Raw genomic sequence first — 25,764 nt, 5'->3', positions numbered from 1 at the left:
TATATAAATATATTTATTAATTTATTTATATTTGCTTGTAATATTTAATTTTATCATCAACAATCCTATACAATTCTCTTATTTTGTATAAAAAATAATAAAAATCCATCTTAGCACTTAGGAGGGCGAAAGACGCTAGCGGCACTGTGCTTTCCACAATGTCATATTGCTAACCGCTCAGGCATATGCACGTCATAGTGAGATTCGAGCTATTAGCGTAATGCGGCACCGTACGTCGCGTTGTTCCACTGTTGTTTATATGCAGTTTGCCGATAGTAGAGTGTTCGTAGTGCTTATCGTTTACTCTGTCTCTTTAAATATTTGGACATTACAATTAAAGACATAACATTTGTTATAATAATTTTTAAGTAACTTTGAATTATACCAAACTATAATTTTATCGATAATAAACAATTTATTTAAGTTAAGGGATATTACATCCCATATTGTTTCATAGCCGAATGAGAAACGCAAAGAGTTTCATGCCGAATATAGAAAATATATAAAGTTCGGCGAGTCCAAGCGTAAGAAAATACCTGGATAGTTCATATGGTAGTGCAACACATGGGGCACTCATAGTAAGGGTGGTGCAAGCTCCGATCACTGTTCATGGTATTTACTCATAATGTGAAACCCAGCTCCTAGGAGCTGTATTACTGTTCTACATTATGAGAAGGTCACTACCCAGACCGGTTTCAACCTTTATTGAGGTCTCATCAGTGAGTAGGTAGACCTACTTAATACCAAGTTTTTGGAGGAAGTGTTACAGTGTGGGGGTGTTTTTCTTGGAATGGACTTGGCCCTCTCGTAACACTGCACGGAAATCAAAATGCGAAGGATACAAGGACATTTTGACTCGTTGCGTACTGTCTACAGTAGAAGATCAATTCGGTGATGAGACCTCAATAAAGGTTGAAACCGGTCTGGGTAGTGACCTTCTCTCATAATGTAGAACAGTAATACAGCTCCTAGAAGCTGAGTTTCACATTATGAGTAAATTCCAAGAACAGTGATCGGATCTTGCTCCACCCTTACTATGAGTTGCCCCATGTTGCACTACAATATGGACTATCCAGGTATTTGCTTACGCTTGGACTCGCCGAACTTTATATAGTTTCTGTATTCGGCATGAAACTCTTTGAGTTTCTTATTCGGCTATGAAACAATATGGGATGCAATATCCCTTAACTTAAATAATTTCACGTTGCCGAATTGAAGCCTTTGGCTCTTCATATAATTAGTAATTGATAATAAACAATATTTTTTAATGAAACAAAACAAGAATAATATATTTTATTTTTAAGTAATTTTGAATTATACCAAACTGTATAATTTTCTCGATAATAAACAATATTTTTCATGTTTAATTTTTTTTTTTTTTTTTTATCATAATTTTGATATTTTATCCAAACACATATACACTGTACTTAGTGTGTATGTGTATGTATATTTCGAAAGTTGCAGCACCCCCACGATTTCAAGCCACGAGCCGTCACTGGTCCTAGGTGATGAAACATTGGTTTACTATTGGCAACCATGTTCGGGGCAAAGATGGGGGGAGGAGGGGTCTTGCTTGTAGGACTTTTTTTTGAAACTAGGCACCATGAAAAAAAAAAATGCATCCGTGGAGTTTAGCCCATCAGAAACATGATGTCCCCTTTCTCGGTAATAATGTCCAACCTGACATCAGTTTACGCACTATAACCCGGATCTGAATCCTCTAATTACTATCTGTTTGGTGCTCTGAAGGATGAGGATGCACTCCGAGGAAACCATTTTGCGAATGACAGCTGTTTTGTGAAGAGCTACAACATCGGCGTAAAGACTTTTATGGAGTTAGCATACGGCGTTTCACTCACCGATGGGAAAAGTGCATGGAGAATGACGGGGACTGTCAAAAAATAACATAATGCTCGCTAGAGATGGAGGATTACTCCATATCAAAGTGATTTTTAAATAAATTATATTTTTGACAAGGGGGAGGGGAAAGAGGTATTACTTTTGTATCGTCCCTCATATAACGTTATGGAATGTTATGTCGAAGGCATGATCATCTATACTCTCCAAGTACCGAGTATTTCAATCTGAGACTGAGTTTTTATATGTATAGTTATATATATATATATATATATATATATATATATATATATATTTTTATTATTATTATTTTTCAAAATCAAATCGAATTCGAACTGTAATTCAGCATCTAACACGTTATTGGCTTTTTTTTTCTTTCTTTTTTTAATAAACTGGCTAGTCAATTTATCATAAAAGATATAAGAACATTCTATCAAAACGAACCCGGTGTTTTTATTTATTTATTTTATTTTATTTTTTCATCAGGAGAAGGATGAAAGGCTCTTTTTCCATAATGTGCTTGTTAGGAGTGACATGGGGATTTGGAGTGATAAAAATATCCAGAGAAAATGCTGCATTTTCTTACGTTTTTATAGTACTCAATGGATTACAGGTAAATATTTCCACTTTAACCCTAATCATTGTTCTTCGACATATATATATATATATATATAAGCTGGACCACGCCTTACTTCATGTAACATACACCTGATATATTATCTGTAGACTGGTCCCTATTCTTCTTTCCCTCTGTATTTCTTTTTACCTTGCTTCTTCCCCCCAATGCTATTAGAGTATTCGAGGGCTAGGGGTGATTCTGTCTTATTTACCTATTTTTTTATCTCATGCAACTGCCCACCCCCAGTTAAAAATGGTGAAGACAAATCAGAACTCTATACCGCATCGGTCGTCACGCGGGTTACCAAGGACCGCACTGGATGTTAGGCTTCCTGGACAGCCAGTGACAAAAGGGCTACAGGAGCAAGATCCACAGAACTCGAAAGTATTTACTAGGAAAAAGTGGAGCATGGCTGAAAATCGACAAATCATGCAGTGCTTCTACAGTTGAAACCCATCAACATCAGTTAGGGGATTTCAGAAACGAATGTTCCAACTTTGGTTTGAACGACACTCAAATTCTGAAATTTCATTCGAAAGGCTGATGAAGCAACGCAGCTTCATTATCAAACGCAAGGTATTTAGTGAACTTGAGCTGGAAGCACTGAAACCTCAAGCTGTAAAAAGAGACCGTACTGACACTGAAGTGACCAAGAATATGAATGGAGCAGAACCCGATTCCAACGTGCAGAATGCTGAAAATTTTGAAAATATACAAATAATTGAAAGGAAGCTATCAGATAAGGAACAAGAACTCGCAAGAAAAATTATCGAGCAAATAAACAGCAACCAGGCACGAGTTAGGCTCCCAGTATTGAGACAAGTACCTCAACAAAAACTCAAGGAACTCCTACAAGAGGCCAATAAAGTTGCAAGGGATATTCCTACTGGAACTATTGGTCAAACGAATCAACTTATGTATTCAATAGCCTACGTAGTAACATCTGAATTAGGATATAAGATTAGTGAACCCAAAAGCAGTAAGGCTCAGAAACCAAAATGGAAGCATTGACTGAAGAACAAAATTCTTAAGCACAGAGCAGACGCGAGCAATTTGAAAAACTTTAAGGAAAAAAAGCTGAAAAACACAAAAATCTGAAATAACCTCATAAAGAGATATAATACTGGAACACGACCTATTGATGAAGTATTAGAGGAAGTGAAGCAAAAAATAGTTGCAGTAGCAGCTAAAATAAGAAGATACAGTGCATGCATTGAACAGTACAAGCAAAATTCGATGTTTCGCGCAAATCAGCACCAGTTTTACAAGAAAATAAAATTGATTGCTGCAGGAATGATAACCTTAAAGAAAATATAAATATAAATACCAGAGACAAAGAAAATACACTAAAGTTTTGGAAAAACCAATGGGACAACCCTAAGAGGCACAATAACAAGGCAAAGTGGATTGAACAAATCACGAACGAATCTGAAGAACGAAAAATGGACCAACTGAAAATAACAACTGAAATGGTTCAAAAGCAAGCTAAAAAAAAAATTGGTCAACACCCGGCAAGGATGAATTACATGGCTACTGGTTGAAATATCTAACAGGTTTACACGAAAGACTTGCTAACCAATTTTATGATGTTTTACAAGGAAAAAGCAAAGAAGAGTGGCTCACAGCAGGGAAAACGTTTTTGATCATAAAGGATAAAGAAAAAAGGTCCAAACACAGAAAACTTCCAACCAATAACCTGTCTGCCAACAACTTTTAAGCTACTCACGGGCATAATAGCTGATAAAATATAAGCAAATTCTCTTTTGTCAATTGAACAAAAAGGTAACAGCAAAAATTCAAGAGGCACAAAAGACCAATTGCTGATTGATAAAATGATTCTTAAAAATTGCAAACGTAGAAAAACCAACCTTAATATGGCTTGGATAGATTATAATTCGGTGCCTCATAGTTGGATTTTAAAATGCACAGAACTATTCGGTATTTGCGAAAACGTACGAAATTTTTTGCAATCCAGCATGAAAAACTGGAGAACAACGTTGGTTCTAAATAGAGAAGAAATTGGAGAGGTAAACATAAAAATGGGCATCTTTCAAGGAGATTCATTATCTCCTCTATTGTTTATATTGTCATTAATCCCCTTAAATCACAAATTTTGCACAATAAGATCAAAGAAAGAACTAGAGCAGAATACATAAGAAGATTAAGAAAACTCCTTAAATCAATGCTTAAGGCTGGAAATTTGATAAAAGCAATTAATACCTGGGCCATACCTGTTCTGAGATATTCAGCAGGCATTGTTGAATGGACCCAGTCAGAGATGGGAGATTTAGACCGAAAAACTCGAAAATTAATGACAATGCACCATGCCCTCAATCCTCGCAGTGACATTGATAGGCTATATCTAGCACGCAAAAGAGGAGGTAGAGGATTATTACAAGTGAAGCAAGTTATTGAAGAAGAAAAACGAAATTTAAATGATTATCTGCAGCAAACAACGGAAAATTTCCTAATTGAGGTAAGGAAAGAGGGTTTATTAAAATCCATGGATACAAAATTGGAATACAAAACCAACCAAGTAAAAGTGAGAACTGAAAGATGGAAAAATAAGGCATTGCATGGAAAATACCTTCACAGCATAGAGGACAGCGCTAACAGAAACTTGACCTGGCATTGGTTGAGAAATGGAGCACTAAAGAAAGAAACAGAATCGGTAATTTTTGCAGCACAAGAACAAGCCATTAAAACCAACGTTATGAAGGCAAAAATACAAAAAATTCAAGAAGACAGTAAATGTAGATTGTGCAAAGAAAAGGAAGAAACGGTAGACCACATTATAAGCGGATGCAGCAAAATCGCACAAATTGAGTACCGTAAAAGGCATGATAACGTAGCTAAGATAATCCACTGGCATTTATGTAAAAAGTATGGATTTGAAGTAACTAAAGACTATTGAAAGCATAAAGTTCATCAGAAAGTGGTTGAGAAAGAAAAAGATTTTTACCCACCTTTACAACGAGTTGCCCTGATGTTGCACTACCTTTTAGACTTGAACTACATTCAGGTCTAAAAGGTAGTGCAAACTTAACTGTTTTGCTTACTTGGGAGAAGGAGTAAAAAAAAAAAAAAAAAAAAAAAGTTTATAAAATTACTTGGTATCCTTAATATATATATTATTCCCAAGTAAAAAAAAAAAAAAAAAATTCACATCTTTATCTTATCCAGAGTTTCTTATTCAAAGTAAAGGCACCTTGTAAGAACTTGTATAGGTAAAGTTGATAAGGCTCTGTATTACTAAAAACCTTGGTGTTTTAGGGTCTAGCTACTCACTGAGGAGACCTCAAAAAAAAAGGTTGAAACCGGTCTGGGTTGTGACCCCACCCATAACATAATGTATAACAGTATACATCTTCTAGTGCGATGTGTTTTACATTATGGGAAATACTAAGAACAGTGATCAGACCTTTATCCACCTTTACAACAAGTTGCCCTGGTGTTGCACTACCTTTTAGACTTTAACCACGTTCAGGCGCAAATACTAAGAATAATGATCAGAACTTTATCCACCTTTACAACGAGTTGCCCTGGTGTTGCACTACCTTTTAGACTTGAACTACGTTCAGGCGCAAACTTAACTGTTTTGCTTACTTTGGAGAAGGAGTAAAAAAAAAAAAAAAAGTTTATAAAATTACTTGGTATCCTTAATATATATATATATATGTAGAAAGTTTTTTTTACCTTGGGTATAATATATGTTAAAGATACCAAGTTATTTTAAATATAAACCTGCCTTTTATATATATATATATATATATATATATATATATATAATTGCTGGCAATGATTCTTCTCTCACTTCTGAACAAAATAATTTTTATTTAAAATTATATTCTTTTTCAAAATTGTATAGTAGATAAATTCCACTTACCTCTTTGGGACACTGTGTAAATTGAAATATCTTATTTTTCAGGGTTTCTTCATATTTCTCTTTCAGCTAGTTCTCAACGACAACTTTCGTCCAATAATTGTGAGGATATGTCGACGCAGGTGTCCTTTCTTGGTAAGATGTTCATTCCGACATAATATATCTATCGTATACATAGATCGAAACAAAAGTCCGTTCTCAAAGACATAAACGAATGAATTTTTTTTTTTTTAATTTTCTGAAAACAATAAGTATTTCTGCTTTTCCCCGTTAATAATAGTGTATATATAATAGTAACAGCAATAAATTATAAATCTTAGAGTTATTATTTTTATGTTGCTCCCCCACACACATTAAGTTATTTGTAAACCTAGAGTACATTTTTGTACCGTAGGTGGGCTAAGGATGTTTTGCAGTAGATTAGAGACTAAACATGTAACTTTTTTAAGCCACTTCAGGCCTCCAATAAGTGGACGGTCTCACACTTAGGTTGAAGATGAAATTAAGCTTCTGCCTAACTTTAAAAAAAAATAAAAAAAATACGCACTAGTGTAAAACATAATCAATAGCTAGAAACTTAGCTGTTTTAATGGCTGTGGAACTTGGAATAAAGGCTGCATTTACTGATTGTATTTTTAATAATTTATAATTCATTGCTTTATTCATTCTTATTTCGCGGCTGCATTGAAAATGAAATTTTGTTGCGTATTGCATTTATATTAATTACCTTACATTATGGAAGAACAATATCAAGTGCATTTAAAGTTTCTCCGAAAGTTTGCCAATTTTCGGAGAAACGCGGTTCGTTAATTCACTCTCTCGAGTGGCACAATTTTGCTTTAGATTTTTTTTTTTAATATAAAGATCGTTGAAATGATACCCATGAATTACGGCTATAATTATCCTTTAATATCATGACCCATGATATTAAAGTTTCGGTAAAATTTCCATCCAGTATAAACTCACGGTGCAACGGATTCTCCACGTCGACTTGGCAATGCGTTGCGGATATTTTCGTCAGTGTGAGGGGAGGGTGGGGTAAAGAGAAGCAAGAATTCCGTTTCACATCTATTCTGCATGAATGCTTCCCCGATCCATCTAGACATTAATTAGAATTAAGCAGAAGCTAATTTTAATATATCTACTCTAACATTTTTTTTGTTTCAAAAAAACAAAAAAAAAAAAATTTATTCCACAAAGAACGGCGTGGAATTGAATCGGAGCGGCGAGATATGGGTAGCATTTCGAATTCGATCTAGCTGAATGCGAGATGTATTATTCAGACGTTTAGTGATTTAGACAGAATAACGAAACGTTAGGAATGTCGGATGTTGGTAAATTGTTCTGGTAAAAGCATCGTTTAAAGACCAGTCGAATTCAGTTTATATTTCAACTATGAATTGTTATCTAACAAGTAGGAAGATTGAGAGGGTAGGATTAGTACGTGTCAAAGTATATTAAACGTTTACTAAAATATGAAGAGTTTCATCTGTGTTTTAGAAGGAATGACTTCCATTGTCATAATTCAATTCATGCACTCGCCACACATCCTTTCAGCAGTGTATGATCCTTGGGAGTTATCTTCTACCAAGGATAAATCTTGAAGGGATTCCATGACACACAGTCGTATTTTCACGCACTGCCAATGGAATTCCTTATAAAACATATTGTAGTTTTTTTTTTCGAAATGCATAATATTTTTTGAGAAAAAAAACATATTTTATTATCTTTTTTTTTCCATATTGTCAATGACGAGACTGAGTGAAAGTCACTTCTTCTGCCATGTGCAGAAGTGTTGAGGGGTCTCGCATCTGTATTCGGACAGTATCTGCACTAACCCCCAAAGGCAATCCATTCCAATCACGCATCACCGAGAGAAAAATATACCTCTCACCAACTTCTTGACTGCATCATTTTGCTACTGTCTGCAGTTCACCAATTCTCAGTCTTCATATTCTGTATTCCATAATCCTGATATCATTTTGACACTCCCCTTTGCACTCCCTCCACTGCATCAGAATCACTACCGAAACCAGGATATCAAATCTGCGCAAAACTATTCCAACAGAGGTCTTATCAAGGCCTTTTAAATAACCAAAATGACTTCCTTATCTTCACATGTCAAGATTCATTTCAGGATTGCAATTATCCTCTGATTTGTATTTGAAATCTTTGCTATACTGTACTTGAACTTCCTATCGAATAAAACTCTAAGATCCGTAGCCGGCTCACCGTTCTTCTAGCATAATCCCAGTAATATAATATGACATTGGATATCTCATCACACCAAAGTGACCTTTGCATGATTTACTAGCATTGAACTCATAGCCATTTTCACAAGCGCGCAAATCTCTCAAGTTTATTCAAATCATTCTGCAAGTACTGCATATCAGCCCCATTCTTGATTACGCTGCCTACCTTTTCGAAATCATCAGTTGTCAAATCCTTCCCAATGACATCAATGTAACGAATGAATACCAGTGTATCACTCATTAGTCCATTGGATCACCATTAGTCACCTTAAATCTTTTTGACTCACAACTCCAATATCTGTAAGACAATTATTCTCTTATGCACGTTAATATTTTATTTTATAATCCAATCCCATATTCCCTAATTTATGCAGCAGTTTCCATTCTGTATTTTGTCATAGCGAAGCCCTAGTAAAATATAGACGTATCATGTTGTATCCATTCGCCTTGTCTAACTCGGTAACATTATTATAAAATGTGAGCGAGTTGCTCAACCTTCACCTTTCTTTAGTAAACCCATGATGTTCATTGTCAAGTATGAAATGCTTGAAGTGGAACTAATTTTGTCTCTAGAACTAATCATATATTATGAAATAACTGAAAATTTCGTTTCCAATTCTATCTTTCAAATATTGCATTAAGGAACTGAGATCCAGGATATTTGCAATTCTTCGTTTATCCCTTTATTATTGAAGATTAAATAAAAATTTGATCAAAAAAATAGTTTTAATATGTTATAAATTTAAGCTGATATTCAGTTAACATTTCCTTCTATTATTTTATTAATAATCTTGCAAATATTTCTACATTAGAAGTTACTCATGAGTTAATTCCCATGCAATAAATACGCAAAAATATTTCACATCTGTGTATGTATTGCGCAACAATTGGGTGTAATATTCTTCTGAAAAATATCAAAATATTATTTCTTATTGTGACGTCAAGTAAACGTCACAATACTACACTTGTATATAAAGGCTTGTTTTCTGTTTTTCATTTGTCTTAGACGAAGCATTTGCTACCAAAGATGCTAACAATTCATTCAGGACTCGTTTTAGAATGTCGTTTCAATGATGAGAAACAAACGGACTAATATGGCGGTGGAAGGGGCCTAAGCTAAGGATGTGGAGTGGTGAGGTGACCGAAAGGTCAAATGCAAGGCTTATGAGGTAATGGAACTGGCGGGTGCGGTGTGGGTAGCATTTCGGATTCGGTTTAGGCTGAATACGAGATGATTGATTCAGACGTTTAGATCTTAGTTGGAGAGAATAACGAAAAATGAGGAATGTCGGATGTTGGTAAACTGTTCTGGTAACAGCATCGTTTAAGAGCAGTGTGGCGTGCACTCGAATTCAGTTTATATTTCAACTATGAATTGTTATTTTACACGTAGGAAGATTGGGAGGGTGGGATTAATACGTGTCAAAGTATTATACGTTTACTAAAATATGAAGTGTTTGATCTGTGTTTTAGAAGGAATGATTTCCATCACTTCAGCAGTGTATAATCCTTGGTAGTTATCTTCTACCAAGGATAATTCCTAAAGGCCCTCTATGATAGATCGTCATATTTTCACACACACACACACACACACACACACACACACACACACACACGGTAATATGGTTGTATTGTAGATTTTCTTTTCGACATTCATCGAAAATTTAATATATTTTTCCAAGGCGTTCAAAATTGAGAAATTGTTCAGAATGTATAGGATTTTTTTCTTCTTTTTTTTCATATTTTCAATGACGAGAATAGTAATATTCACACGAAGCATTGAGTTCTCATATCAGTAGAAACCAAACCCCAGGAAATCCCTCGACAATTATTCAATCCATTTTGTTTTGGTTAACAGTGTAACAAGATAAAATCCTCATTCAAAAAATCGAGAAATGAGAATTATTTTGTTGTAAAACGTTGGAAAAAAAAAAGATGAAGTGATGTTCACTCAGAGGACTGTAAACAGTCCTCTGAGTGAACATCACTTCAAATGAGGAATTAAAAATACTGAAGACTGCTTCAGAATTCATGATCATCTAACTGTGATAAAAGTAAATACTGCGATAATCAATTTCGCATAGTAAACTTCAGCCAATTGCTGTTCTTTTCATTAATTTGAATCCTGCTTTGATAGAATCTGCAACAATTATATATAAACGTTCGTTTCCTATCATTTACTTGTCGAGTGATAGCGTTCATTTTTTTTTTTGCACAACTAAAGAAATTACCGCCCCTTCCCTCCCTCCCTCCCCATTTTTTTTTGGTTTGTTTGCTGTAGTTCCGGTTTCAAGTAAAGGTTAGATGACACTAGAAAATATTCTCAATATCAATTCAAAATATTTTTCCAAATGAATTTGAAAAAAAAGTGGAATTTATTTTAAAATATTTTATATGACGACAATATTTCTGTCAGTTTTAAGCCATATTTTCAAAGTTCTAAGAAAATTTTTAGAAAATCATTTTATCAGCATATTATTATTATTATTAATATTATTTATTTATTTATTAACAGACACCTGCAGGGAATCAGAGCCTCATCGAGGTAGGCCACCTATCACCCACACCACCTCTAATAACTTTTCTTGATTTCATTCACGCTACTGTCCACCCATAGATGCGGGAACTCTGGCTGGCACATTGCTGAGAAAAATCAATTCATCTTCATGGGGAGAAAGCAATAAGGCGATGTAGAATTCGTCACCAACACGCACAATCACGTGCTTTATACGTACATTTTCCCATCTTTTATACAAGCATATACCACTTTATAAACTAGAATTTTCATAAAAGAAAAGCTAATTTTCCGACGCATAATAATAACACTCATCATTGATTATCCTATTATCGGAGTGGATTCGCCTTCTTCTGCCATGCGCAGAAGTGTTGAGGGGTCTCGCATCTGTGGTCGGACAGTATCTGCACTCACCCCGAAAGGCAATCCATTCCAATCACGCATCACCGAGAGAAAAATATACCTCTCACCAGCTTCTTGGCTGCATCATTTTGCTACTGTCTGCAGTTCACCAATTCTCACTGTCTTCATAATCTGTATTCCATAATCCTGATATCATTTTGACACTCCCCTTTGCACTCCCTCCACTGCACCAGAACCACTGCCGAAACTGGGATATCAGATCTGAGCAACATTATTCCAAGAGAGGTCTTATCAAGGCATTTTAAGGAAGCGAAATGACTTCCTTATCTTCACATGTCAAGATTCATTTCAGGATTGCAATTATCCTCTGATTTGTATTTGAAATCTTTGCTATACTGCCCTTAAACTTCCTATCTATTAAAACTCTAAGATCACTTTCTTCTAGCATAATCCCAGTAATATAATATGACATTGGATATCTCATCACACCAAAGTGACCTTTGCATGATTTACTAGCATTGAACTCATAGCCATTTTCACAAGCGCGCAAATCTGTCAAGTTTATTCAAATGATTCTGCAAGTACTGCATATCAGCCCCATTCTTGATTACGCTGCCTACCTTTTCATAATAAGCAGATTATGAAAAGGCAGTTGTCAAGTCCTTCCCAATGACATCAATGTAAAGATTGAATACCAGTGTATCACTCCTTGGTCCATTTAATCACCATTAGACACCTTAAATCTTTTTGACTCACAACTCCAATATGCCACTTTTGATATCTGTAAGACAATTATTCTCTTATGCAAGTTAATATTTTATTTTATAATCCAATCCCATATTCCCTAATTTATGCAGCAGTTTCCATTCTGTATTTTGTCATAGCGAAGCCCTAGTACAATATAGACGTATTATGTTGTATCCATTCGCCTTGTCTAACTCGGTAACATTATTATAAAATGTGAGCGAGTTGCTCAACCTTCACCTTTCTTTAGTAAACCCATGCTGTTCATTGTCAAGTATGAAATGCTTGAAGTGGAACTAATTTTGTCTCTAGAACTGATCATATATTATGAAATAACTGAAAATTTCGTTTCCAATTCTATCTTTCAAATATTGCATTAAGGAACTGAAATCCAGGATATTTTGGAATTCTTCGTTTATCCCTTTATTATTGAAGATTAAATAAAAATTTGATCAAAAAAATAGTTTTAATATGTTATAAATTTAAGCTAATATTCAGTTAACATTTACTTCTATTATTTTATTAATAATCTTGCAAATATTTCTACATTAGAAGTTACTCATGAGTTAATTCCCATGCAATAAATACGCAAAAATATTTCACATCTGTGTATGTATTGCGCAACAATTGGATGTAATATTCTTCTGAAAAATATCAAAATATTATTTCTTATTGTGACGTCAAGTAAACGTCACAATACTACACTTGTATGTAAAGGCTTGTTTTCTGTTTTTCATTTGTCTTAGACGAAGCATTTGCTACCAAAGATGCTAACAATTCATTCAGGACTCGTTTTAGAATGTCGTTTCAATGATGAGGAACAAACGGACTAATATGGCGGTGGAAGGGGCCTAAGCTAAGGATGTGGAGTGGTGAGGTGACCGAAAGGTTAAATGCAAGGCTTATGAGGTAATGGAACTGGCGGGTGCGGTGTGGGTAGCATTTCGGATTCGGTTTAGGCTGAATACGAGATGATTGATTCAGACGTTTAGATCTTAGTTGGAGAGAATAACGAAAAATGAGGAATGTCGGATGTTGGTAAATTGTTCTGGCAACAGCATCGTTTAAAGACCAGTGTGGCGTGCACTCGAATTCAGTTTATATTTCAACTATGAATTGTTATCTTACACGTAGGAAGATTGGGAGGATGGGATTAATACGTGTCAAAGTATTATACGTTTACTAACATATGAAGTGTTTGATCAGTGTTTCAGAAGGAATGATTTCCATCCTTTCAGCAGTGTATAATCCTTGGTAGTTATCTTCTACCAAGGATAATTCCTAAAGGGCCTCTATGATAGATTGTCATATTTTCACACACACACGGTAATATGGTTGTATTGTAGATTTTCTTTTCGACATTCATCGAAAATTTAATATATTTTTCCAAGGCGTTCAAAATTGAGAAATTGTTCAGAATATATAGGATTTTTTTCTTTTTTTTTTTCATATTTTCAATGACGAGAATAGTAATATTCACACGAAGCATTGAGTTCTCATATCAGTAGAAACCAAACCCCAGAAAATCCCTCGACAATTATTCAATCCATTTTGTTTTGGTTAACAGTGTACGCAAAAATATTTCACATCTGTGTAGGTATTGCGCAACAATTGGATGTAATATTCTTCTGAAAAATATCAAAATATTATTTCTTATTGTGACGTCAAGTAAAAGTAAGCATTTCGAATTCGGTTTAGGCTGAATACGAGATGATTGATTCTGACGTTTAGATGTGAGTTGGAGAGAATAACGAAAATGAGGAATGTCGGATGTTGGTAAATTGTTCTGGTAACGGCATCATTTAAAGACCAGTCGAATTCAGTTTATATTTCAACTATATATTGTTATCTTACACGTAGGAAGATTGGGAGGGTGGGATTAGTACGTGTCAAAGTATATTAAACGTTTACTAAAATATGAAGTGTTTTATCTGTGTTTTAGAAGGAATGATTTCCATTGACATAATTCAATTCATGCACTCGCCACACATCCTTTCAGCAGTATATGATCCTTGGGAGTTATCTTCCACCAAGGATAATTCCTAAAGGGCCTCTATGACAGATCGTCATATTTTCACACACACACTGTAATATGGTTGTACTGTAGATTTTATTTTCGACATTCATCGAAAACTTAATATATTTTTCCAAGGCGTTCGACAATGAGAATGTATAGGATCCCCCCCCCCCTTTTTTTTTTCATATTTTCAATGACGAGACTAGTAATATTCACACGAAGCATTGAGTTTTTATATCAATAGAAACTCCAGGAAATCCATCGGCAATTATGTACGAAGATAAAATCATCAACAAAAAAAAACTCATTTTTAATAATCAGAGGAATGGTAATTATATTTCTATAAATATAAAACAGTCACCTCAGTGAATATCACTTCGATTTAGGAATTAAAGATATTCAAGTCTGCTTGAAAATTCATAATCACATATTTGTCCGAAGTGTGAGTTCAATGATGAGAAAAATGTCTCGGAAATCCGCATTGATATCCGAGACATTTTTCTCATACGGGCCACTAAATTAGAAATTTCGTAGAAATCAGTGGTTTCTGTATACGCATGTGACCTGCTGCCAGTACTGATCCCCTTCAATACCCTGCACATAGTTCGATGAGATATGCTTCATTAAATGCTTTGGTCAACTGCTGCACACACGAACACATATTTCTACCCATTTCATATCTAAACACCTGTAAATCGTATGACGGGTTTGCATCGTAACATGGAACTATTTTGCGGAACAGGGTCTTCGAGAGAAAGTTGTACCGAACTGTAGCGACGTCTTTTCACTTATGTGCACTTGTGCTTTAAGGGCTGCGCCATGGTCCAAGTAATTAGTATCCGTCTCTATTCCCTCTACCTCCCTCTTATTGCTATGGGTGGGAATACTTATGTTTTAGCTAAAATCCTGAGACTAATTATTTCGTTTCGATATTATGCTTGAAATTATTAATTTAGATTCGGGATTATACTGAAATATTTGATTACGAAATTATTTGATTTTGCTGATACGTAATGCGCTTACTAAGCTCGTAACTGATTGTGTGAAGTCAAAATCGCAATAACTGGAATTTTCGAATTCAGGAATGAAACACGATGGAAACAGTTTTCTTATTATATAAGAATTATTTCATATTTAAAAGAATAAAGTATTAAACCAAATATATAAATGAATAAAGTAAATTAACAAATACCCCCCCCCCATTGTTACGCTTGATATCGCATGCGTGCTACATTTGACCTCTACAACTCCTTAAATAATTACTTAATAATGTTACATTATCTCCGGTGACCTATTTATGACAATTGTTTTCGTATATCATAGATGGAATGAGTTATTTTCCTTTGGATGAGCAGATGTATAATTTTGTGAATACATCTTGATTGCCGGTTATAACAAAACAGCTGTCAGGAAGTTGCGAAGTATACTTGACGATAGAACTTATTCTGAAGAGGAAATGCCCCCTTCTCTCCACCCCACCTTCCCTCTGAGTTTTAAGTAATTCATCGCGAATTACAATTCTAAAGATTTAACTATATTGGTGGACCACTGTCCACTCACTCCACAAATGGACCAATATTTAAAAATTGTGTATTAAATTATGTTTTTAAATATTATGCCAAATTGTATTTATTTGTAAAATTTCTGTATGTATTATGTTTACATTAAAAATATATAAAGAGTCGCTTTTTCTTCTAGCTTTCTTCTAGAAAAATAACTCGTGTTTCCAGCCTACTGCCTCAGCAGACCTTGGACAGCTCTTTCCTTTCTATTCATTCCATAGGAGGTTCTAACCCGATTTGGAAAACTACAACTACAGAAACTTAAGTCTGAACACTGAAAGCATATACTGTATGTTTTAAAACTACACAATAATCCTCTTCGCATGCTTGTTTTGCCTTTTATGAATTTAAAAAAAAAAAACCTTACATTAATTATTTTTTTGTCAAAAAGCAATCATGATTTTTGAATATTTTTATAAGTAGCATGTTTCGAATTCCACATAAATAAACCTTTAAACCAGTAAGTGACTTTTAATTTCATTCCCCCTCCCCCCGTAAGCATAAAATGCTTAACATATATAAAACTATCATCAATAAACATAAAAATGTATAATTTTTTTTTAGGAATTTAATTATTTTGATTATAATAACTAATTTTATTACACACCAATTTGAAACTCAAATATATCAGCTTTATATATATAGAATTTCATGTAGGATGAGGGATCAATCGACCGTGAGATGTGGTGATTGTTTCATTCAATCCAGTACCCTTGGAGGGTAATGGATGGCAATGCTGTAGCCAGTGAAGATCTAACTGAGGCTCGGCTATTGCTGTTACCCTCCTGCCATGATCAGAGCTTTAATAGCTCAATAACACTTATCCCTACACTGTCCTCTACAGATAGCAGGTAAGATGAAAAGCATTCTTGCTTCTCCCCTTTAAGCCAGTCGTCATAAGGATTATTAGTCTCGCGTTTTTGATTAGTATGGTATTGTTGGGACTTCCGAATGATATTCAGTGGTAAGCTTTGTTCGCTTTGACTATTTTTGTGATTACGCATTGCTTAGCTGGTAGACTCTTGCGTGAGTCTAAGGGATTTTGTCAATAGACCCACATAGGTCGACAGGAATATTCCTTCATTGTAGACAAGGATGGAGAATGTAAAAGATATTAAGGACGCCATTTAACATTTAAACAAAGATATGTCACTTGACATTCTCAAATTCATTCTAAAGAAATTTGAAACGGAATATCCTGGTTGCTTGAATCTCTTCACTCAAGTAAATGACACCAAAGACGATGATGTGGCCACCGAAGGGGAGTTTACACCTGTTCCACTTACAAAGACTCCCCGACAGTTCGATTGTTCGCAGGAAGAACAATCTAATAAAAGAAGTAGAAAAAAATCGGAAGATGAAATGGAAGAAGATATAACAACTCACGAAAATCAAGTCATCCAACATAGAAAAGAAAAGGTCCTTCCAGTGATCCTTCGAGATAAAGGTAAATGGACCTCAGTCTCAAGATCCCTAGGGGAACAAAATATCAATTTCTCCTGGGCAAGAAATACTGACGAGGGTGTAAAGATTCATCCTACCACTGTCACAAATTATCGCAAGATGATGAAAATGCTGGATAACTCTAAATTGCCCTTCACACATTTGCGCTAGCAAGCGAGAACCTAAAAGTGGTTCTAAGAGGGGTGGCTGAGGTCATCACAACTGATGAGATCACAGCTGACCTCATCAGTCAAGGATTGACCCCAATCAAAGTCAGTAGGATGCTGAGGTCAGATAAAAGACCAATGCCACTGGTATTGGGCGAAATCTCCAATGCACAAAAAAGAATCCATGAAGTAACTAACATTTGTAAGCTTAAAATTACAACCAACCTCTAAGGAAGAAGGCATCAGCAGGGCAATGCCACATATGCCAAAGTTTCGGGCACGCCCTAAAACTGTGCAGAGCTGCCTATAGATGCCTAAAATGTGGTGAGGGTCACCAAACCAAATCCTGCACCAAGCCCAAATTCACACCTGCCTGCTGTGCCAACTGCAGAGGACCACATCCCGCTAATTACGAGGGATGCCTTTTCCATCCACAAAACCGTGGATCAACAAGAACGAACCACGTTCCTCCAAGCAGTGACACAAACAACCAAGCAGGTCACCCTCCAGATCATAATATCTCACATTCGGCACCACAGGAAGGCACTCGACCTTCATCCATGTCCAAATCATATGCGGAAGCGGTAAGAACTCAGACACCTTCATCGCAAGAGCAAACAAGCTAAGCTCCAAACTCACATCAGCTCTAACCTCTTCTCATTCAACAATGCTGCACGAATTCAGCAATGCAAGCACCTCACCATCTTCCAGAAAGAGATTTTATCTAAAAACCCAATCCATATTAACCGCTCTCTACATCTTGATCAGTGAATCCCACCTCAGACCATCAAACAACCCAAGACTAAGAGGTTATATTCTATATGGGACAGACAGACTCAACTCTAGTGGAGGCAGCACAGCTATTTTTATTAAAAATTATTTGAGCCACAATGCGTTGACCAGTCCCCAAACTCTAAACCTTGAAGTGACAGGTGTAGAGGTGCACACTATTAATGCAGGCAAACTCAAAATCTACTCAGCGTACAATCCTCTCAGCATTCCACTATTGACAGACAGCAGACTTAGACTCCATCCTCAGCTCTGCAGACTCCATAATTATTGTAGGAGACCTCAACTCCAAACATACGGCTTGCTTCAGTTCGCCAATTAACTCCAAAGGTCGTACCTTATTCAACTACACGTCACTCAACTCATCAATAGTAGCTGGACCCCCACTGAGTCCACTCACTACAGCCCATCAGGAAGTCCTAATGTATTAGACATAGTTATCCTCAGAAACATCAAATATCAATAACAGCTGGAGACATTAGAAGAGCTTAACTGAGATCATAATCCCATCCTGCTCAAGCTAGGACTTCAAGATCAGCTCTCTTTCCCCGTCATTCTATCTTACCATGGGACAAGCTTTCTAAGGTTCTCCTAGTCCACATCGGTCCATACCCTGTCATTCTTAAAAAAAAAAAAGACATAGACCAAGCTATAAGCTTGGTCTATAAGCCACTCAAACCACAGTCTTCCACTCTTCCAACTGGATCCCAGAAAAGATAATGGACCTGAATAGGGCCAAAAACAAAGCCAGAAAGCGATATCACAACACCAGAGTCCCGCAGGACAAAACAACCTTAAACAACGTGAACAGACAGGTTCGAGAAGCCCTCCAGACACACAGCAATTCCAAATGAGAATCCAAACGCATGGAAATCAACCCAGAAGATAACTCCATGTGGAAATTTGTAAAATCGCTTCATACCAAAAGACAACCCCTTCCCCTTTTAAATCCAATCTTGGAATTGCACACTCAGATGAAGAAAAAGTAGAAGCCCTAATTGACAATCTGGAAAATCAATGCAGCCCATCTTATGTAAACTTAAATATCAATCTCATTTACAAAGTTCATCGTAAAGTTAGAAAAGCATTAAGACAGCCTAAGGAGGATTCAGAAACCATCATCGCCACATCTCCAACAGAAATAATCAATATTATTTCCCATCTGAAGAACAAAAGAGCTCCCGGCCCCGACTGCATTACCAATAGAATAATAAAACTACTCCCACGGAAAGCCATAATTCATCTAGTTAATATTACCAACTCCATTTTAAGATTCCAGTACTTTCCCGCAGATTGGAAAATCGCTGACATTATACCTCTGAAAAACCTGGTAATAACCGTAACTTCCCCAAAGCTAGGGGCCCATCAGTCTTCTTTCCTGCCTCGGCAAAGTAACAGAAAAGTCATCCTATCGAGACTACAATCAGCAGTGGACCAACAGAAAATAATCCCAAATGAGCAATTTGGATTTCGCAAGGCTCACAACACGGTGCAACAAATTCACCGACTAACAGAACATATCACCCATGGTTTTAACTGGCACCTTCACACTGCTGCTGTATTTTTAGATGTTGCCAAGGCCTTTGATAAGGTATGGCATCAAGGCCTTATCTTCAAATTAATTGAAAACAATATCCCGATTAAACTAGTGAAACTCATATACACATATATTAGTGAAAGATGCATGCAAGTAAAACTCAATGGAATTGTGTCATCAAGGCGCAAAATTCTGGCTAGAGTACCTCAAAGTTCTCTTCTGGCCCCAATACTTTTCACAACTTACGTAGCAGATATTCCTCTCAATTCAAGAACAACCACTACGGCCCTTTATGCCGACGACACCGCTATTCTAGCAAGGTCGCTCAGCCCTCACTTAACAATCACCAGACTCCAAGGAAGTATCAATGAGCTAGCAAACTCGTTAGCCAACTGGAGGATTCAAGTGAACTCTTCCCCCATCAAAAGCTTAGCCATGCTGTTTTCTAGGAGAAAGGTCTGCATTAAAGAAGACATCCTGCTCTCTGGTCATAATATCCCATGGCAATCAGAGACCAAATATCTTGGGATATTAATGGATAAGAAACTCCTTTTAACAAGCACATCAATCTCATTGGCTCCAAATCTTCCAAAGTAATAGCACAGCTCTATCTATTGATAAACCGCAAGAGCAAATTGAACTTACATAATAAATTGCTACTTTACCGGATGGTAATATGTCCAGTCATTACCTACACCTCACCAGCATGGAGTCACACTTCAAGATCAAACATTTCAAAATTGCAGAGAATCCAAAATAAATGCCTTAGGATGATCCTAGATACACCATGGTTCATCAGAAATTCACAGATTCACCGAGAAACCGGCACTCCATACATCTCCTCCCATGAAGTCAAGTTCACATTCAAACCCACTGATCGTACAAGCTGTCAATTACAATGAAGGTGATTACTACAAACACAAAAGACCGAAAGCTATTCTTCTCTCAACTGATCATAGTTAACACAACTTCTCCCAGAGGACGAGCTTAATTGCTCATAAATCTCCCTTTCCCAAACAACTCTCATTACAGATAAAGGGGAATATGAAAAGCACCAGTGCTTCACCCATCCTGTCAGTAACGTTAAATGGTAATGGTAGTATTGTTAACATGAACAGAGATTCTGTGAGAGTAATGGCGGACGGCGGCCATAATAATTGTGATGGAGATGGAATAGTCGTGAATTGTGGTTAATAGTGGAAGAAGTGACGAAAGATATAAAACTATGAATTCGCAATCAAGTAGCAGGAGTAAAAAAAATAATAATAAATAAATCAGCTAACTCCTATTTGTTCCCGTATAGGGAGTAAGCGGGGACGTTTACCCTATCTAACTTTTTGGAGACTGAGTGGGCAGTTCAATCTCCACTGGTAACCAGTCAGAGAAATTGGCCCAAGGCTATCACTGATTCATTGGTACGCAGTAAAGAAGGCAGCAAGCTAGTGCCGCCACCTCGTGGTCCCTAACCCTAACACAATATTTTTAATGTCTGAAAATAGTGTGGGTTCGACGGTCGATTTTCTTGAGTTTACGGGACGAAAAACCCGATTTTCCGGGATAAAAAACCCGCTAGCCTGTGCCAGAGATCGACTAACTCGGGAACCGGTCGAAAAAATGCTTAGAAAAATTTCCTCTAGTCCGAGACTAGATTTGAACCACCAAATCCTTTCTTCATGCGGTCAAGCGCCGTAGAGTGCAAACGCCACTTCTATTGAGCTACATACCCTCAAGTAGAAGGAGTGTATATATATATATATATATATATATATTGACTGAACCAGAATTATGACGCTCCACAAATCTAGAGGATGCTGCATCCCTAGATAGCACTCAGCAGTTTTTGGAAACCAACACAGAATTCCAAATAGTAAAAAAGAAAAGGAAAATCTCCTGTACTGCAGATACACCCAAAACAGCGGAGATAGAACCAGATAGCGAACCTAAAAGAAAGGGTACCTCCAGTCGTCCTAAGGGCCAAGGAGCGCTTGACGTCCGTTGCATCCGCACTGAAACTTTCAGATATCACCTTCACGAAAGCGACAAACACAGAAGGGATACGTATACAACCAAAAACGTCGTCAGACTTCAGAAAAATAACCAAATTCCTAGACAGCAACAACCTTCCATACCACACATTTGCACTCAACAGTGAGAAGAATCTAAAAGTGGTATTAAGATGAGCAACTGAAACAATACAGATAGAAGAAGTCACAGCAGACCTCCAATTTAAGGGATTTAGCCCAATTAAAATCAGCCGAATGTGGAGAGCTGATAAAACACCCTATCCCCTAATTCTAGTCGAAATAAGTAAAGAACAAAAACATATATGCAATCTCCAAACCATCTGTGATCTTGTCATAAAACTTTTGTCATTGAAACATAAATCAACTACAACCCAATGTCATAGATGCTAGAAGATTGGACACGCACAACGATTTTGCAAGGCTGAATTTCGTTGTGTGAAATGTGGTAGCAAACATGCAACAAACGAATGCCAAAAACCCCGCACATATCCAGCAAAGTGTGCAACTTGCGGATACCCACACCCTGCAAACTATAGGGGCTGTATAGCATTTCCCCAAAACCAAAAGATACAACTCCAAACCAGTAAACCTATACAAGAACGCTCGTCCTCCCATCAAACCATAGTCTCTACAACGGATGAAAGATCGTATGCTGAAGTTACAAAATTAATCTTCCAAAAAGATCCAAAACCAAATCAGTCACAGCAAACCAACAAACCTATCCTACTGAATATAACAAGTCACATAGGTGAAATGCTTGCTGAACTCCGACAAACCAACCCAACTCAAGAAGCCAAGGATATCATCTTAAGGCGCACATAGTCACTCCTTGTGGAAATCCTTAATGGATAAGGCTAAAAGAAAAACCGAAATCGCTACAAATTTTTTCATGGAATGCTAACGGTTTTCTAACAAATTACAGGAGCTGCGGAGTTTGCAGCAGAAACTCAAGCAGACATCATCCTCATAAATGAGACGCATCTTTGTCCAAGTGACAAGATCAGAATTAACAGTTATAGCACTTACCGTACAGACAGATGCTATGCCAGAGGTGGAGGCACTGCCATCTTTGTGAAAAGAAACATAGCCGAACCCCAAACAGAACACATGGAAACTACAGGAATAGAAATACATATGGAAAACACAAACAGCATCAGGATATATGCAGCCTACAACCCCCCAAATAAAAAACTCCTTGAATCTGACTTAGATGTGATACTAAATACAGGTAGAGCAGTGATTATAGCCGGAGATTTTAATGCCAGACATTCAGTCTGGAATAGCAGAAACTCCAATATTAACTGAAGAATACTCAATTCTTACACCACTTCAAGAAATATAACAGTAATAGGACCCATTGAACCTACACATTACGGAGCTACCGGACGTCCTGATGTACTAGATATAGCTATATTAAAAAACATAGCGCACAGCTATCAAATACAAGCAATCAACGACTTAAGTTCTGATCACAACCCCATCATATTACAACTATGCACCATACAAGATTTAACAGAAAACACCTCTACATTTATAAATTGGAAACAACTTCCCTTAGCCTTCCAGGAAGACCTTGGTCCAATACCGCATATAACATCCACCGAAGATATAGAAAAAGCAGTGAAAACTCTTAAAAAATAACTGCTGACAGCGATAACACAGGTAACAAATGTAACCAAATGTGCACCATCAAATAAACTTCCAGGGGATATAAAACGTCTTATCCAAGAGAAAAACAGATTAAGAAGACAATATCAGAGAACAATGGACCCAGCGGATAAACAAGCAGTTAATAGAGCAGCAAACCAGGTTCGGTATGCCCTATAACCAACTGTGGAATACCAAAATTCACCAATTAAACAAAGAGGATCGATCAATATGGAGAATGATGAGATCACTCCGTTCAAAGCGTTTCACACTTCCTCCAATCCGAGGTGAATATAGTGTTGTCTACAACGACGAGGAAAAAGCTGAAGCATTTGCTGACAGCCTAGAAAATTAATGCATCTGGTAGCCATCATTAATGCCATCCTTCGGCTAAATTATTTCGAAGAGGGATGGAAACTTGCTGACGTTTTCCTAATTCCCAAACCTGGAAAAAATACAGTTTCCTGAAAATTACAGACCGATCAGCCTTATTTCATGCGTAGGTAAGATAGCCGAACGGGCTATTCTCACACGGGTTCAAGAGGCAGCAGATATCAACCATGTCATTCAAGACGAGCAATTCGGCTGTAGGAAATATTACTCCACAAGGCTACAGGGTTGTCGAATATATAACCCAAGGGTATGAATGGCACCAACACTCTGGCGCAGTTTTCCTGGATATCACTCAGGCATTTGATAGAGTGTGGCATCACGGACTAATTTTTAAGCTACACGAAGTTGGAATTCCATTACCACTAGTTCTATTTATCAAATCATATCTGAATAACAGAAAATTTAAAACAAAACTCAACGGGATCAGATCCACAGAGAGGAGAATCACAGTTGGAGTTCCTCAAGGTTCTCTGCTATCTCCCCTACTCTTCTCCATATACATGACAGATCTCCCCAAATTGTCCCCATCTATCCCGCTCTATATACCGATGACACAATCATTATAGCCAGATCCCTCCATCAACATCTGGCCACAATCAAGATGCAGAGAGCAGTCAATGAATTGGAGGATTGGTTCACCAAATGGCGTATCGCAATCCACCCAAGAAAAAGGTCTACAGTACTTTTCACCAGACGTAAAGCAGAACCGAATACAAGCATACAAATGTTTGATAAAATCATCCCTTGGGACAATTCTACCAAATATCTGGGAGTTCATCTTGATAGACGCCTAAATTTCAAGTCATATATAGATAGTGTCGCCACTAAAGCAAGTCAGACCATGGCACAGCTATATCCACTTTTGAATAAGAACAGTTTCCTAAGCATAAGCAACAAAATTCTCCTCTACAAATCAGTGATCAGACCACAACTAACTTACGCCTCTCCAATCTGGGGTCACTCAGCTGAAAGCAACATCAACAGACTAGAGAAAATCCAGAATAAATGCCTAAGAATGGCATTTAATGCTCCGTGGTTCATCAGAAACATCCAGTTACACCAAGAAGCCAATCCTTCAGATAATCAAGACCTACATGATAGGCATTGCAGAGAAATTCTTCACAATCACAGATAATCATCCAGATCAGCTAATTCGACAAGCAGCGGACTACAAACCCTCAGATGGTTTCAAACATAAAAAATCGAAATCCTCCATCGCAAGAGAAAGCTGATACAGCCTCAATGCTCACAATGAGATGATACCACAATAATCCCATCACCCACAAACTAAAATCCAGATGAAGGGATGAAGAGTCAAGGACTCAGTCCATCAACCAATTAAGTTCAAAGTTCAAAGTATTGTTAACATGAAATTAACATGAAATTTCGCAAAGATGTTAGGATTTTGTATGCCTTGATACTTCTCTACTTACTGGTAAAGAATATTGAATTTATAATTTTTAGAGAAAATTTATAAATAATAAAATTATATATAAATTTATATATGTATAACTGAATTAAAATCCATATGCTGAAAGAAGTTTACTTCGGCTTTATTTTGATCTTAAATTCCAAGAGTACTCCACATTACGGTTTTTGTTTTTTAATACCAGCAGCGAAATACATTAGCCAAGTGTCCTGCATTCCTTAGGAATTCCAAGATTGCATATCAGATATTTCAGAATTTGGAAACATTCAGAAACTCTAATTAAAGAAAAAGCAATAATTAAAACAAGAGTTATCATGAGAATAAGCTGTTACAGTGAAAAACTTATCGTAGAATTTTCTTTTAACTTAGCGTCCATAGAACAGGAAGGGAGGGAGAATTTTCATATTACACAGAGACATTTACAGCACGCGTTTAAATGAAGTAAAGCTGATATGTCAAAAATCTGTTTATTATTAAGACTATTACACTTTTTTTATCTAATCTTTGTCAAGTAGCTTTATTT

At 36.5% G+C, this 25,764-nt stretch overlaps 1 protein-coding gene across 1 annotated transcript in view; it reads left to right on the top strand.

The window, feature by feature from the left end:
- LOC150104925 (adhesion G protein-coupled receptor L4-like) overlaps nucleotides 1-16,260 on the top strand; it is a 99,778-nt gene extending 83,518 nt beyond the window's left edge. Inside the window, exons 17-19 of the mRNA XM_090395088.1 lie at nucleotides 2,344-2,470; nucleotides 6,405-6,494; nucleotides 15,949-16,260. Of these exons, the coding sequence (XP_090251214.1) occupies nucleotides 2,344-2,470; nucleotides 6,405-6,494; nucleotides 15,949-16,077 (346 nt within the window). The 3' untranslated portion in view covers nucleotides 16,078-16,260. The remainder of the gene's footprint in view (nucleotides 1-2,343; nucleotides 2,471-6,404; nucleotides 6,495-15,948) is intronic.
- Nucleotides 16,261-25,764: the final 9,504 nt, after the last annotated feature.

Source organism: Typopeltis vanoorti, chromosome 7 (genome assembly GCF_054136105.1).
Source record: "Typopeltis vanoorti isolate ZY-2024b chromosome 7, IOZ_Tvanoo_1.0, whole genome shotgun sequence".
Lineage (NCBI taxonomy): Eukaryota > Metazoa > Arthropoda > Arachnida > Uropygi > Thelyphonidae > Typopeltis > Typopeltis vanoorti.
Note: the sequence above shows the minus strand (reverse complement) of the source record. Positions and strands in the feature narration are given on the sequence as shown.